At 30.9% G+C, this 15,912-nt stretch overlaps 2 protein-coding genes across 3 annotated transcripts in view; one reads left to right on the top strand and one right to left on the bottom strand.

The window, feature by feature from the left end:
* The first annotated feature begins 768 nt into the window (after window positions 1-768).
* LOC111630477 (histone-lysine N-methyltransferase SETMAR-like) lies at window positions 769-1,945 on the top strand. Its single transcript, XM_023374580.1, has 2 exons — window positions 769-784; window positions 942-1,945. Exons 1-2 carry the CDS (start codon window positions 769-771, stop codon window positions 1,634-1,636), a joined length of 711 nt encoding a protein of 236 aa, XP_023230348.1. The 3' UTR covers window positions 1,637-1,945.
* Window positions 1,946-5,654: 3,709 nt separating this feature from the next.
* The window catches only part of LOC111630490, a 27,950-nt gene continuing 17,692 nt past the window's right edge, over window positions 5,655-15,912 (bottom strand). Inside the window, exons 5-8 of one of the 2 annotated variants that reach the window (XM_023374599.1) lie at window positions 13,531-13,608; window positions 8,246-8,406; window positions 6,133-6,348; window positions 5,655-6,051 (exon numbers count right to left, since the gene is read on the bottom strand). In XM_023374599.1, the coding sequence (XP_023230367.1) occupies window positions 5,671-6,051; window positions 6,133-6,348; window positions 8,246-8,406; window positions 13,531-13,608 (836 nt within the window). In that variant the 3' untranslated portion in view covers window positions 5,655-5,670. The remainder of the gene's footprint in view (window positions 6,052-6,132; window positions 6,349-8,245; window positions 8,407-13,530; window positions 13,609-15,912) is intronic. The other variant, XM_023374600.1, reaches the window with a different exon arrangement.

Below are 15,912 nucleotides of genomic sequence, written 5' to 3'. Positions count from 1 at the left end.
TTTTTGTTATAATTAAAACGATCATCTATCATATTTTTAAAATTATTTCTTCATTAGAAATCTTACAATTTATATGAAATTAAATTAACAAAACGAATGTTCTTTTAACGAACAGGGCAGGATTAACCCACTTTGGGGCCCTAGACATTTTCTTCTTACTGGGCCCCCTTCCCCTCTCACAAGAAATAGAGCACACAAAAAATATAAAATAATAAATAAAGCAAAACTAAATAATATGAAAAACTAAAGCAAATCTTAAATTTTTATTAATAAAAAATATTTAATGCACAACAATAAATTTTAGTTTTTCTAGAAAAGTTTGAAGTTGTTTATAAATTTAAAAAATTGAAATTTATTTTATTAAATGTCTAACAAAAGTTGTTATACAATAACAATATTATCTTAAAATATTAATTGTCAACAAGACTATGTCTTGTTTATAAAATCGTATGCCTGCTGTGTTACTAGCTTAGAGGTATGAAGGAGTACATGTCAAGATTTGCAATTTGGCACAAAGTATTAAGTGCCCAAATCATGCGCGCATAAAAAAAACCAGACTTGTAGATACTCAAGGGACCGAGAACCGAGTCAAAATAAAATACAAAATCGCGACTCTCTCTACAAACAGGCAAACCGAAGTCAGGTAGTGAGAGTACCACACACAGTCGTTCTAAGAAGTGAACTCTGACCCTAGGACTGAACACATAGTATTTTCTTTGTTAAATAAAATTTGTAATCTAATTTTGTAAATTTAGGAGTGCTTCAAATATGACATTAAAACAGGGTTTTACGAGGGTCGTCCCAGAAGTACACGACCTGACATAGATGGCGGTACTTGTTTGAAAAAAAACGAATGTGTTGGAAAGTATCAACCTTATAAAGCTTAAGTTTGAAGTTTGAAGACGTTACGTTGTATAGTATTTTTTGGCAGCCATAAATAGTGAACAATCTCAGTGAATTTGTAAACATGGAAAAAATGTGTCATCGTTATGTGATACAATACTTTCATCTGAAAGGTTTCAGTCCAACCAATATTAAAGCTGAGCTAGATTCTACTCTGGGGGAGTGTGCTCCCTCGTTTACAGCAATAAAATATTGGGTGGCAGAGTTTAAACGAGGCCGTACGAGCTGCCAAGACGAACATCGTAGTGGTCGACCAAGTGAGGTGACCATGCCAGAAATGGTGGAAAAAATCCACAAAATGGTATTGGATGACAGTCAACTCAAAGTGCGAGAGCTAGCAGACATGGTAGGCATTTCAAAAAGTGCTGTACATCGCATTTTAACTGAAAATTTGGACATGAGAAAGCTGTGCGCAAGATGGGTGCCGCGTTTGCTCACAATGGGACAAAAACAGCGTCGTGAGGATGTTTCAATCGAGTCTTTGGCAATGTTTCGCAGCAACAAAGCCGAGTTTTTGCGTCGATTCATAACCATGGATGAAACATGGGTCCATCACTTCACACCTGAGACGAAAGAACAGTCGAAACAATGGACTGAAAGGGGAGAATCAGCTCCAAAGAAGGCGAAAACAGTTCCATCTGCTGGCAAGGTCATGGCGTCAGTTTTTTGGGATGCGCCCAGGAAAAACAATCAACGGCAAGTATTATGCGAACTTATTGCAGCGCTTGAGTGATGAAATCAAGAAAAAAAACGGCCACATTTGGCGAAAAAGAAAGTGTTGTTTTATCAAGACAACGCAGTTCACACATCCGTTATTGCGATGGCCAAAATCAATGCGTTAAGGTTCAAATTGCTTCCTCACGCACCCTATTCGCCAGATTTAGCCCCCTCGGATTATTTTCTCTTTCCAAACTTAAAAAAATGGCTTGGTGATAAAAGATTTGCCAACAATGAAGAGGTGGAGTCTGCGGTTGATGGCTATTTTGAGAAACCCTACAGTTCTCACTATAAACAGGGGATCGAAGCTATTGTACATTGCTGGAAAAAGTGTATCGAGCTAAAAGGAGACTATGTTGAAAAATAAAGATATGTTTTACCAAATTTTGTGTGTCTTCTTTGTTAGGTCGGGTACTTCTGGGACTACCCTCGTATGTCGTTACAAGAAGGTTTTTTTTTTAACATTACCTAGTATAGTAAAATCGTGGGACCGATAAAAATTTGACGTTATATTAGGGTTGTCGTTACATCCGTTGACGTTATAATCGGGTTAAACTGCATATTGTTTGTGCAAAATAAAAAAATAATTTCGGACGATACAATAGCCACGATTATTTTTTTCAAAAACGGGAAATTTTCGTTAAGCATCGACAAAAATTCAACCCGGGCCGACGAGTTGCAACGAAGAGAAATTTCGAAATTGGATAGGTTAATTTAACCGAAAATGCATCGTGGACGACCTCGTGGTCGTGGCCGGAGAAGTTTGAACGATCGCGCCCAAAAGCAGCGATATCAAAGAAGATTGGAGAATGAGAACAAGATCCGCTTTGAGCGTGAAAGTGATTCCGCTTAGTAGTGTCTCCGAGACATAGTCGTGTCCCAAATACGGTTTTGCCGTTTTACTTGTTTAATTTAACCTTTTTGGTTAATATTTAAATAATATAACATTTTACCAGTATTATACAGTTGTCCAACAGAAAAGTAAACTATCTTATTTACAAATCTTTTCAAAATAGTTTGACTGGGCCCTTCTAAAAACAGGACCCTAGACATTTGTCTCATTTGTCTATGCGATGATCCGGCCCTGTTAACGAATACAAGTTACATTTTCACTAATACAATTGAACGCCGATCAACAGAAACGTCGGTTAACCGAAAGCGTTCCAGTCTGACTGTATTGTGCTGAATCGAACGTTTTTGATACTAGATTAACTTCTAAAGTATAATTTTTCTTGTTTTTATATTTTTCAATATATTTATTTATTTTATACAAAATAGATAATTTTTAACGATACGATAGCCACGATTATTACGGTATTAAAAAAAAATTTTCGTTAGGCTTATCATCAACGAAAATTCAACGCGAATGACACATAACGGAGAAAAATTTAAACACGAGATATATTAATATACTATTATTGGGATATACTCTATTAATAATGTATTTTTTCGTACATAATCGGTTATCCTAAAAATCAATTTTCCGAACAACGTCCCCAATTGATTCGGATAATCGACGCTCTACTGAAGTCGTTTCTCTTTTGCAGAATGGATTATTTCAAGGAATTAAAAGAGTGGCACAGCTCGGTCGATAAGCAGGAGGAAAGCGCCTCGTCTTCTTCGGTTCCAGTGATTCGGGTGCTTCCGAAAGACGTCGAGAAGAGAGCGCGATGGTCAATGGTCAAGACTTGTCATCAATCTACTACTGCTCTGAGGTCCCAGAATCCATTAATGGCAACCAACCTCAGGAATTTTTTATGGGTGATCATTCCTGGATATGTTGAGTCTTCAAAACTTATGACAAGCACAAATAAAAATCTTCTTAGCATGTACAGGATGGGAGAAATATGCTCATATGCACTTTGTGGAATCACACATTTAAGTATCTTAAATCATGACAATAAAGATGTTGAATAGTCATTTTCAGATTAGAGAATAGACACAGCAAGCAGCATAAACAGATTTTTTAATGGCAAAATGCCCTTCCTTCCACTAACCCCTCCTAACTTGTGATTAGACAACCATAATTCTGAATGGAAAAACAGCATTTAATATTCTGTCATCTCAGATACTGCTTAATTGGTGATCTGCAGAAATTAAACAATGCAGGAGCTGGAAATACTAGTTGAAAATTTTTATGAATGAATCAAGATGAAAAACTAAATTTTAAATAATATTTTCTTGTATCAAAGCTAGCTTGTTGTGCTGTTATCTTATCCAACTAGAGTTCATTTACAAGATGACCTAGTACATAAAGATTGTTGGAGTTTGACATTGCATCAAAAACATACCTCTCTTATGTATAATATATATTGATTCAAAATCAGTGGCATGCAGTTAATTTAACAAATTTGTTTTTCCTGTATTGAAATTATTTTTACTGTTATTACTCCATAAGAAAGCATATCCCAATCTTAATCTAATCATTTAAAAATATCCATAAACAGAATTTGTATTTTATTCCATTATTTTCTTACTCAAGGGAAAAATATTGACACTTTATACAAAGTTTGGGGGAAGCAAGAGAGAATATTTTCTACACATGCCTCAATGAATATCATTTAATATTTGATTAATTCAATTGCTAAAATCAAAACCTGATTATTCTAAAATGTGGCCATCCAGACGATTTAAAACAAGTCTTTAAGCAGATATACTTTAATTTTACAGCTACAGTTGTAAAGCTTTTTACAAAATCAAATGACAGTGCTCTCAGAATGTCTTTGGAAATACAGTCCTTGGTTAATGTACTTTTGTTTAATACAATTCATTAATTAAGGGCAGTTTTTGTATTACACACCTTTTTACCAGTATAATATGAATCTGAAAAAAGTGCTGTATGGAAAAGTTAACATTTTTAAGGGATGAATCTATTATGTTAACCAAGAAAATTTATGAGTGTCTAATTATTCAAACTATGAAGTAATTTGACTTCCATAAATTTCCAACTGATATAAGGTAAGAACAAATTGCACTTTGTTCTTACAATTTGTTGACAAATATAAAAATTCTACATTTTTATATCTGTTTATTTAGAGATAAGCATATTAACATTTATTTTTTCACTTGTCTAGTTCATAGTATACACAATGTATCGAAGTATAAACTTTTAATAAAGCGGCTGTAAAAACAAATTTCTGAAAAATGAAAAATACATATAATCTGATTGTAAACCAGGCCAGTAACTTTTTTGAAATTTTCTTTGTGCTACAATCTTCTTTCTTTTGTCATTGGGTATTTCTCTCTTCTTTTATGAAGTAAGTTGTGGGATGAGGAGGCAGGAAAGGATTTTCTCGTCATCCGTGATTACAAGGAATGTAAAAGGAGCTCTCCAGTGCCTGCTGTTGCTTTCGTTCTGTTAATCTAGGATCGTTCTGAAACAGACCTATCCTTCTCATCACATTTTTCCATGTCATAAAAAATCATTCATATNAATTGGTGTTTTTTTTTTCCTTTTTTTCTTTATGTGAAACAACTCACCACGTATAATTTTATTGCATATATATATACTGTATATGAAGTAGAATATTAAAGTTTAAAATACTGTATACATTGTACATCATAAAAAAGCTGGACAAATGAATCAACGAAATTTCTGTTTACCAAAACTGTCATTTGACTGATCTGTTCAATTTTCCGTGCACTTCTGCAGGTTCGAAAAAGGTATTTATTTAGTGGAATGTAATTTTAATTTTCTAAAAAGACAATTTACAGAGATTTTATTTAAGTTAACTATTCAAAATTTAAAATAATTTTTGCACAAAAAGGTGTTCGATCAGAACTAGTTAATTTTTTAAAATGTATTTGTAAAGCTAAATTTAACAAAAGTAATCAGATAAATTATATTTCCCCTTCAGGCAAAAAAAGTTCTGTTTTAATACAAAAAGTTATTTTAAAATATTGGGTATGATTTCAATCAAATGTAATATGAATTCAGTTTTTGGGGAAAACAAAAACTGATCAAAACACTTATGTAAAAATTCTTCGCAAATACTAGCAGCACGTAATTTATGGTAAATTTGTATATAAAAAAATTTGACCAAATAATATTTATATTCGAGGTTTGTATGTAAGAGTTACGTGAAAAGTTTGTACATCTACTTCGGTGCAGTCTTGTTCTGTGATCCCGGGAGAACTGGTTCCACTTGTTCCTCTTTTAGGACTGGCAGTGGTTTGTAATTTCCCTTCATATGATATGCCACTCGACGAAGGCAAACCGTAATGTGAACTTCCATGTTTGCTGCTCGTATAATTGTTCCCATTTTCTTTATCTTGTTTTTTGCTAGATGATCTCCTCACTAATTTCTTTTCTTTGCTAGAAGTCCGACGTATAAGTTGACGTTCTCTTTCAATTCCTCCTGAGGGGATGTTTGAATTTAGTGACACACTTGACGATGCCGATGGGCATTTATTCTCATCCAAGTTTAAAATCTAAAGCAAATATTTTCAAATATAATTATGACTATCAAAAATTAAATGAATTAAAATAATTTCAAGAAATATTTTAAGTACCTTACAAACTACAGAACCAGTTTCATCAGCATCAACAGCAGGAATAAGAGACGAACAAAGAGAAGGATTTAGAAACCATTCTGAGCGAGTTCGCATTCTAGCTGCCTGACGTTCATGAACTTGTGGCAAGAATGTCAATGACTTAGTGCTTTCTGCATATCTATTAACAGCTTTCAATTCATCCAATGCTAAATGTGAGAGTGAGGGAGAGGAAATCTAAAAAAATTTATTTAGGAAGTATAATTAATAAAAATAGGTAAAATTCAACAAAATTAACACTAATTGTAAAATCTTTTCAAAAATATCAACTTTAATGATTTGACAAAAAGACATTTGGCAACAATCTTAGGGAGCATGAAAGTTTGAATACAAGTAAAGAACTTGTCTGCAAACTTTAGATAATGTCAAAAATAAATAATTTCTATTTGAAATAAAATATAACAAAGAACAGTTTGAGTGGTGCTTCAGATTATATCAACAAGACCATAAGAGATAAATGTACATTGAATGTATTAAATCAAACTGTTTATTTCATTCCTAAGGATTCATATGGTTACCAATTTAATTTATAAGAATGGTCTATTCATATATACATGTTTATGGATTTTGGGAGAGTAAATGACATCCAGATAAAACTACTTCAACCCAGTTTTTTCATAATATACATAATATTGCATAAAAACTAACAGTTCAAGATAGATAAAAATTATTTAAAAAGAATGCCATGCTTCTCATTTGAATTTTATATCTATTCATAGAGTTTTGTTCATTTGCACAGTTACCAGAATTTTGTTAATTCATAAATTTTAAAACTGCCAAAAATAAACCAAATGTTGTNCCGGAGACTAAAGAAAGCAATAATTTAGAAAAAAATGTTTAATAAAATCTTAGATAATACATATTTATAACATATTATATTATTATAAAATTTTTCACAATTACTTGTTTATCACACCATAATTTTAACATTGTTTCCATCTCAGCGATAATACTGTGACGTTTATGGATGATGCTTGAATTTAAAGATTGAGCATTTTTCGCAGCTTCGAGAATTTTTTCTTTACCTTTTATAATTGTTCTGACCGACAATTCTGGTAGATCAAACTTCTTTGCCAATTCACAAATTTTCATTTTTGTATTGAAGTCTTTAATAATGTTAACTTACATTCCAAAGATAAAGTTTTTCTTTTCTTGTTTGATGCAGAAGAATCAGTTCTACTTTGTTTGAATGACATAGTAGAGTCTCTCAAGTCTCCATAGATAAAACAAACACAGAAATAAATAACACAAAATAAATTGTAGCTATACGTTGATTCCACGTGACATTTCTGAACATGTAAGCTGAACAGTAGTGTGAGGGGAGTGAGTAATTAAGAGTTGTGTGGCGCTCAAACAAAAGACGAATCAGCAAGATTTGAAAATTGCGTAACTCTGGGTTTGCATAAGTCAGGGTAGTGTAAGTCGAGGTATTACTGTAATAATTTTTAATTAAAATAACAAATATAATCAAAAAAGTCAAGCAATATTGGTTTGTATTGAATCAGCAAGTGAAAGCAAAACTCACAAAATGAAGTGTAAGGAATCTGGCAGTGCTACAAACTTGATAATGCCATGGACTGGTGGGGCACCAAGCCAAGTGTGAATTGCAGGATTATCAAATTCCTTGAATCTTCTGTTTTATTACTTTGTATTTGTTATTAAGATTAGTTTAGCTTAAATATTCCATTAGAGAGAAAACTACGAATATTTTTTCATCTTTCTCAGACTTGCTGTCAGATACTACATAGCAAATCTGTAGAACGTATCTGACAATATGGTAATATAATTTATACATCTGACTGTATTGAATATTTCTTCATTTTATAACATTAAAGACAAAAAAATGAAGAAAACATTTTCAAACCGATTATAAGCAATCATTAAATATAATATTGTAGTTTAAAATGTGAAAATGTAACATTTAATAATTGAACTGAGTTAAATGTAATAGAAATGTTGGATTTAAACCATCATTTACAATTATTCTCTTAAGAATTACATTTAACGAATCACCTGAATAAGATTTTACAAAAAAAAATCAATATTTTCATTACAAAATCTAATTTATACTTACCTGATAAATACCATTTTCTTCCAGAGAAACACTGAGTCGAGTATATGCTTCGCCCAGATTAGTCAGGCTACTGCTTGGGGCTGGTCCCTCAATCTGAATCATGGGATCACCGCTATGAATTAGTGCCGGAGTACTTTGACATTCTTCCTGATTTGAAATAGCTATTCAATTAAAAATTTAAAAAAAGTTATNTATATATAAATACTAATATTTAGATTTTTTGTTAGTATGAACTAAATTTAAACTGTAGATATGAATTTCATTAAAGTCAAGTCTATAGCAATTTCAATGAAACAGAACATTTTGGATCATTTCTCTCTATTTTGATTGCAAATTAGTGTCTGAAATTTCTTAACAACAAATTATGCAAAAATTTCATTGAAAAATGAATTACAATAGAGCATCGATTATCCGACCCCCGATCAACCGTCACATCGGTTAACCGACCGTGTTCTAGTTGGCAAATTCCAATGTCCACTAGTGATGTGGCACAACAATATTTGGCTATGTCTTGGCTACTTTAATATTATTTTTACGTGTTTTAGCTGGCAACACTGGCTCAACCATGAAAGGGAGCCAGTATTTAAACGAGGTTTAATTTTCTAATTTTTAACGATACAATAGCGACGATTATTATTTTAAAAAATTTTTGTTAGGCTTAACATTGATGAAAATTCAACGCAAAGTCGGTTAATAGCAATATACTAATATACAGTACTAATTACATGGGATATACTAATATACTATACTAATAATGTATTTTTTCATATTTTTCGGTTATCCGTTTTTTCAGTTATCTGACCAACCCCAGTCCCCAATTGAGTCGGATAATCGATGTGCTACTGTACTTACTTTTAAGTTTTTTTTACAACTATACAACATTTGCTTTAAAAAGAATGAAATATTTATACAGAATTCATCAGTAATTTTATGAACAAAAAATACAATTTGTTTGGCAGTACTATAGTTGTAACAAGATTTCAGTGTCTCTAGGATTTAAAAATATACCATTAAGTAATTATTAGGTTTTACTTAATTTACTTGCATTTTGTAGAGTCAAGTTATACAAATCGACACAAAGACAAACATCATAAAATAAAAGTATTTTTAAGTGAAAGAGAAAATGATCAAATTAACACCCATCAGGAAGCTGCCATCTTCAGTGCAGCTTTCTGATAAGTAGGTTCTATTAGATCCAACATATGAAAAATTGTTCTGTATTGTTCTATGAAAGATGCTGATCTGGACTGTTATTGAGACAAACACTGATTACAAAAACTGCAACATCAGTTAATAAGGAAAAAGAAAAAAACAATTTTTTAGTGTCCAGTTAGCACACAAAATTTAACAATGTTCCAGATATTAAAAATCTGCAATTACAACTCGGTTTCCACAAATCAACAACTCTAATTCTTGCATCACTCATGAGAACCATCACCTTAATCATCAATCATACACTTCTACTCATCACATCTTTGATAGTGGTGTGTGCATAACTATCAATTTATAAATGAGCACAGGAGATATGCCAGTCTAAACTTTATGTATAAGATTTGGTGTTATTTTTCTATACTATTGTTTTCTGTAAATCAAAAGTTAAATGAAATCCATATGTCTTGTGAAATTTTGTTAGCTTTGTGAACATGTCCAATAGGATGGTGCATTCCTAAATAGGTTTTGTCACTTTGATGATATGGTAAAGTCTCTCCCCCTTTGTCTAACAAAAACCCCCAAGCTAAAAGAAATACATTAAAATAAAATTTGTAAGGGGCAGAACCTGACCTTATGTAAGATATTTTTAGTATACAAGACAGATAATTTGGATAATTTGTCATCTTAAATCATTCATTCATTTTCACTAGCACAAATTGAACAAAAATTTACTCCTTATAATTTGTCAATCATTTGCCAGTGATGTATGTTATATTTATCTTGTAATATTTTAGCTCCATATAATTAATTTTAAATTTAAAAAATTAATCCCATCTTCCTACATTTGTTTTAAATTTTTTTAAAGAAGAGTTAAATTAACTTTGAGTAATTATTTCTCTAAGTTAAACCTTAATTAAATACTTTACTTTTTTTAACAAGACTACTGTAGTATAGTTTATAAAACTATACTGCAGTGGTTCCCAAACTTATGTAACTTGTGGCTCCCTTAACCTCCTACCATCTGGTGGCAGCTCTCTAATATGTATACCAGTTTCCCCTGCTAACCAAAAAATAAAGCAGTCCTATGAAAACTTTTGTAAGCTGGAATGCATAAAAACGAAGAAATGATCACCATTAATTTATAATGGGGGAAGCTTTTTGGGTGTTCCTATACTCAAAATTAACTTACTAAATGACAACCAACAATACTAACATAGTAAAAGCAGGAATATGATAAATACAAAACCTACATAAAGTAGAAATGTAAGTGCAGTGTAGCTAATGAAAACTACACCAGAAATATTCTAATAAGTAATCTTTAAGCTGTAAAACTGTCCTCATCTAAAAACTGATAAACTGTAACCACTTTTAAATTACAATTTTGTAATACTTTCATTACTATTATCTATTTTTTCTGTTTTAGCTTATTGAAAGACTGATTTTTTAAGTAATGATAACTTAGCACCATCTTTGTATATCAATCAATTTATTCAAGCAACACTATTTCACCCATTACTGAATGCCAATTAAAAAGACCACTTTGTAACTAGCAGAATCAATAGAAATTTTGGCAGCTTTTTTGTGCACAAACAATACAAATATCAAGTGCAAGCAATTTCAACATATGCACAATGTGCATTTCATTTACCGTGACTGAAGCAGTTATTCTAGTTTTATACTAAGTAATATCCTTAATAGCCCTCTTAGGATTTTTGCACATTAAGACACATTTTGCTAGGATGAACAATAAATAAAACATAAAACACATATTCACAGACAGTTCAAAGCTAAGGCAGCTTGATGCTGAATGTAGTTACCAAGGAAGAAACTTTGAGATGCTCTTACTGCTTGGCAGCACAGTAATTCTAAAATGGCTTATTGCAAAACAAATTGAATGCAACTTTTGCTTTACATCTTTTTTCATAAGTGAAAATCCTCTTTGGATTTCTTTTGGTTAGCAAAAACTAATACTAATGTAGGTCTTTTGTAAAAGTGAAATGGCATAAACACTTTTTTAAAGCAGGAATAACTGTAGGAGGTAATCCTAGGCTAAGTAGTATTTTCTATCTAAGAATAATTGGTGTGCTGTTATAATTAAACAATATGAAGAAAAAGAATATAATATAGTCCTTAGGCAAAGAATAAATACTATGTATATTTAATATATTGGGTTGCTCAGAAAGTAATTTTGTTTTTTCCATGGGAAAGAAACAATATTTTTATAATAAATATTTTATTGAATTATACATAGACCAGTTTGGTCAAATACCTGTTGTCATTGTTTCTGGTAGTAGCATGATTTCACATTCATAAAAGTTTTGATCATTGCTTACAAAAAACTGATCCAAGTGATTTTTGACATTGTCATTTCAAGTAAATGTCTTACAGTTAAAAAAAATTTGTATAGACCGGAACAAGTAATAATCTGAGTGTGCTCGATCTGGCGAATATGGTTGGTGTGATAGCACGTCCCATCTAAGTTATAACAGTTTCTGACGAGTTACCAAACTTGTGTGAAATTTGACATTATTGTGGTAAAACACTACACCTGTTTTGTTGATCAATTCTGGCCGCCTTTTCTGTTTGATGATATTACTCAATTTGTTTACTTGATGGCAGTACACTTTCAAATCAATTGTTAAATCGTCTGGTAAAAGCTCAAAAAAATTTTCTTAAAATCCCACCAAAGAGAGCATCTCTCTTTAAGGACATGTGGAACCCATATATCAAGCTTTGAAACAAAACCAATTTGTTTCAAGTAATCATAAACAGTTTAATTTGACAAATTTAATCTCTTAGTGATTTCACGTGTTGTTATTCAGCAGTTTGCTTCAATCAGTGCCTTTATTTTGTTTTCATTGGCTTCAACTGGCCATCCAGAACATGGTGCATCTTCAATATTGAAATTGCCAGAATAAAATTTTGTAAACCAGTTTTGGCACTGTCGTTCTGTCAATAAATCTTCTCCATACACGTCTCACAATTTTTTTCTCGCTTGAACATTCTTACCTTTTCGGTAATAAAAAAGCAAAATATGCCGAAAATGCTCCTTTCTATCTTCCATATTTGATGGGACACAAAAAATAAACAATTGCACAAAATCAAACAAAATTTTTTACAAATAAGCCTTAAAATGCTAGCTGTCAAAATATATAATGATAATACAGTTTAGAACGAAAACAGTGGGAAAAATACAACTAGTGGTAAAAAAAAACAAAATTACTTTCTGAACCCAATAAGTATATAGTTACCATATTATAATTAGAAATGATTCACAAAATAAGTTCAGTTTCTACAGACTATTCAAAAGTGATATTCAATTACCTTTAAAGATGTTCTGTTGATGTTTGAAGCAAGAAATGAATAGTCTTCACTGAACATGATTAGTAATTCAAATATTATCTTTTTTGCTAATTAGTGAGAACTAATAAGTAAAAAGACATATCTGATATAATATGATTAAAATTGCAAGGTGCTGTTGCCTTACTCTTCCTACTAGAGCTTGGGTTTCAAATCCCAATTAAAATGAGAAGAATTGATAATGGGAAGTGTACTGGCTATGAAATGAAGACAAGATGGAAAAAACAGTGAATGATAGTGTGTGAAACTAATAATGCTGAATATGGTGATGACAGGCAGTAGTGATGGTGTTGGCAATAAATGCGAAGCATAGCACACAGCACCTATAGCAAAACCCAATTTTCACGAAATCTCCAATAATGCAAGCAAAAGAAATGAATAATAATAATAAATGATAAATGAGTCTGAATCAGATTTGAATACAGAACACCAATGATGTAGGTGATAACTAGCTAGCCACCTAGTAAGGCAAGTTTAAAACATGGAATGGATTTTCTTGCTCAAATTACTGAAAACTTTTCAAATCTGTAAAAGAATCAAAAATATTGACAGGCATTTTTCATGCTGAATTTCATTTTTATCAATTAACATTAAAAATGAATTCATTAAGAATTTTGTTGAAAGTACAAAAGATAGTTATGTAATATTGATTTCCTGCAACATTGTTTTAAAGTACAAGATTTATTTTGCTAAAGTCTGTTTTAAAAAAGTTGTCGTCTCAATTTCTGATCATGATTGCATTGTAAAAAAGTGCAAAATAAAATGAATCTTACCTTCTAAATTAAACCTAAGTCCCCAGCGTTCAGCTTCTTGTTGCAACCATGATTTTTCAGCCTGTAGAGACTCTTTACCTAGATATAAGTTAGTTTTTTTTTTTGAAAATTTCACAAAATAAAATTCAAATAATTTTCCTATAAATCTGTCATTACATTTAACTAAAACATTAAATTAAATTTTTTCATATTACAAAATTTCCAAAAACACTGTATAGTGTAACTGTTATAAGATTTTCTAAAAATTCATTCTACCACTATGTAAATTTATGATATACTTTCAATGTACATTACTAAAATTTATAATCATATTCTATTGCATCTATTGTAAAAATGCACAATTATAATCATTAAATCAACTTTGATATAAGTAAAAATAGAATGAAGATAAATAGATTAAAAATAAGTCAATGAGAAATTTATACAATGCTGCAAACAGAAGAATGTCAAATAAGTTGACAGTGAACTAACAAAATCAAGGAAATTCACAATGATTAAGAATTATTACCTGCAATCCATCAATTTTTTTCTGGAAAATAAGAGTATTTCATTTTGAATTTAAGAATAAAAAAATGTAAACTAGAAATGTATGATTAAAGATGAGATATACATTTGTAACAATCAATGTTGCTGATATGCTTCAAATATCATATTTACAATACTATGAAATTTAAATTTTCCTAAAATGAAAGAATGTTAGTTTTATTCCTAACATTTTTAAGATTGTTTTACTGAATACATTTACAAATTATTCTGTAATAAAACAGTACAATTTGTAACAGCCAAATTACATTTAAATTTACAACAAGATTACCATATTCCCAACATGCTTTTTATTGCACTTATACATTAAAACAATTTTTCTGCCTCTACTTATTTGATTATTATTTTAATTTATGGAAAACAATCAAATTAATGTGGTTTGGTTTTCAAGAAAGTTTTAAAGGCCACCTTTGGACAAGAACAATTATGACAATAAGATGCGTACTATAACCATATATGGGGTGACCAAAAAGTAATTTTACAAAGCCAACAACACACTATTATGGAAAATGAAAATAGAATATTGCTTTCAGATAAATCCTGCATATCTCAAACTTGTCCAACTTGTTCAGGCATTTATCATAAAATAACCAAATTGTTCATCCCATCAGCAAAAAAATTTTTCTTGTTTCTGTTGCTACAGCCCCACTCACTTCATACTTCAATGTTCTTGGCAAAGAGAACATTTCATTTTCATTCCATAGAGTTAGCCTTTCATATGGATATGAAATGGAGCCACATATCACTTGTAATAATAATAATAATCTGAAAGGTTATTTGCCACAAAATGATGTGCCTATCATCCTCAACCAGTTCATCAATTCTACAATGAATTCTGTTATTAAGCAGCTTGGACACACTATGGGTTCATTCACATTTTTTCATTCACTTACAAACTTTCTGCAACATCTTGATGGGACATGACATTGTTACTTTAGACCTTAAGAGGACAATGAATTTCATCTGGTAGAATCTTTTTGGACCATAAAAATAAAATTAGATATTTACTATGACTTCTTCACAAGATCATTTTTCTAACCTTTTCTAACCATCCCATTTGGAAATGCAACACAAAATGGTGCACAAGTGCAAGATAGTTTGAACCATTCAGTGCTGCCAATCTAGGTCATCACTACCTGCCTACATGGAAGGTTTTTTTCAAGAATGTTTGAAAAACCTATCACTTTTGATCATCCTAAATGAATTTTGTTTACTTTCATTAGTTTATATTATGTACTTAAAACAATATTAACAAACAATTTATAAATTATTCATAAATGCTGAATAATGTTCTAGAATTACAAAACAGTTCACTTTAAATTGAGAATTCTGAAAAAAGAATCTACATGTTGTTATAACCATCATATAAAGGTTATTTTTATTATATCAGGTCAGTCCATAAGTTGTTGCGCATTTTTATCTACAAAAAAAGCAACAAAAAATTTTAATTAAATCTTATTTCAATCTATAATGTATTCACCATTATTTTGTACAATTTCTTGCCATCTTGATGATAGCTTTTTAATCCCGTCTTTGTAAAATGATTTCGGTCTTGAATCAAAATATTCAGAAATAGCCTTTTTTTACATTGTTCTCATCCTCAAAAGTTTTTCCTTTAAAAAATTCTGCAAACTCCGAAAAAGATGATCATCACTGGGAGCAATATCTGGCAAATATGGTGGACGAGGTAAAATTTCCCAGTTGAAGCTTTTGAATTGAGGAGTTGACGTTGTTGTCAGTTAGCTATTGACAGTTCATGTGGTATCCATTTTCCTAGCTTTGAAACTTTTCCGATTTGTTGTAGATGTCTATGAACAGTTCCATGGGATGAATTTAAAC

The sequence above is a fragment of the Centruroides sculpturatus genome, unplaced genomic scaffold (assembly GCF_000671375.1).
Source record: "Centruroides sculpturatus isolate CEXI.00-Female unplaced genomic scaffold, Cexi_2.0 scaffold554, whole genome shotgun sequence".
Classification (NCBI taxonomy): Eukaryota; Metazoa; Arthropoda; class Arachnida; order Scorpiones; family Buthidae; genus Centruroides; species Centruroides sculpturatus.
The sequence above is the reverse complement of the archived record's forward strand: the minus strand, read 5'-3'. Positions and strand labels throughout refer to the sequence as shown.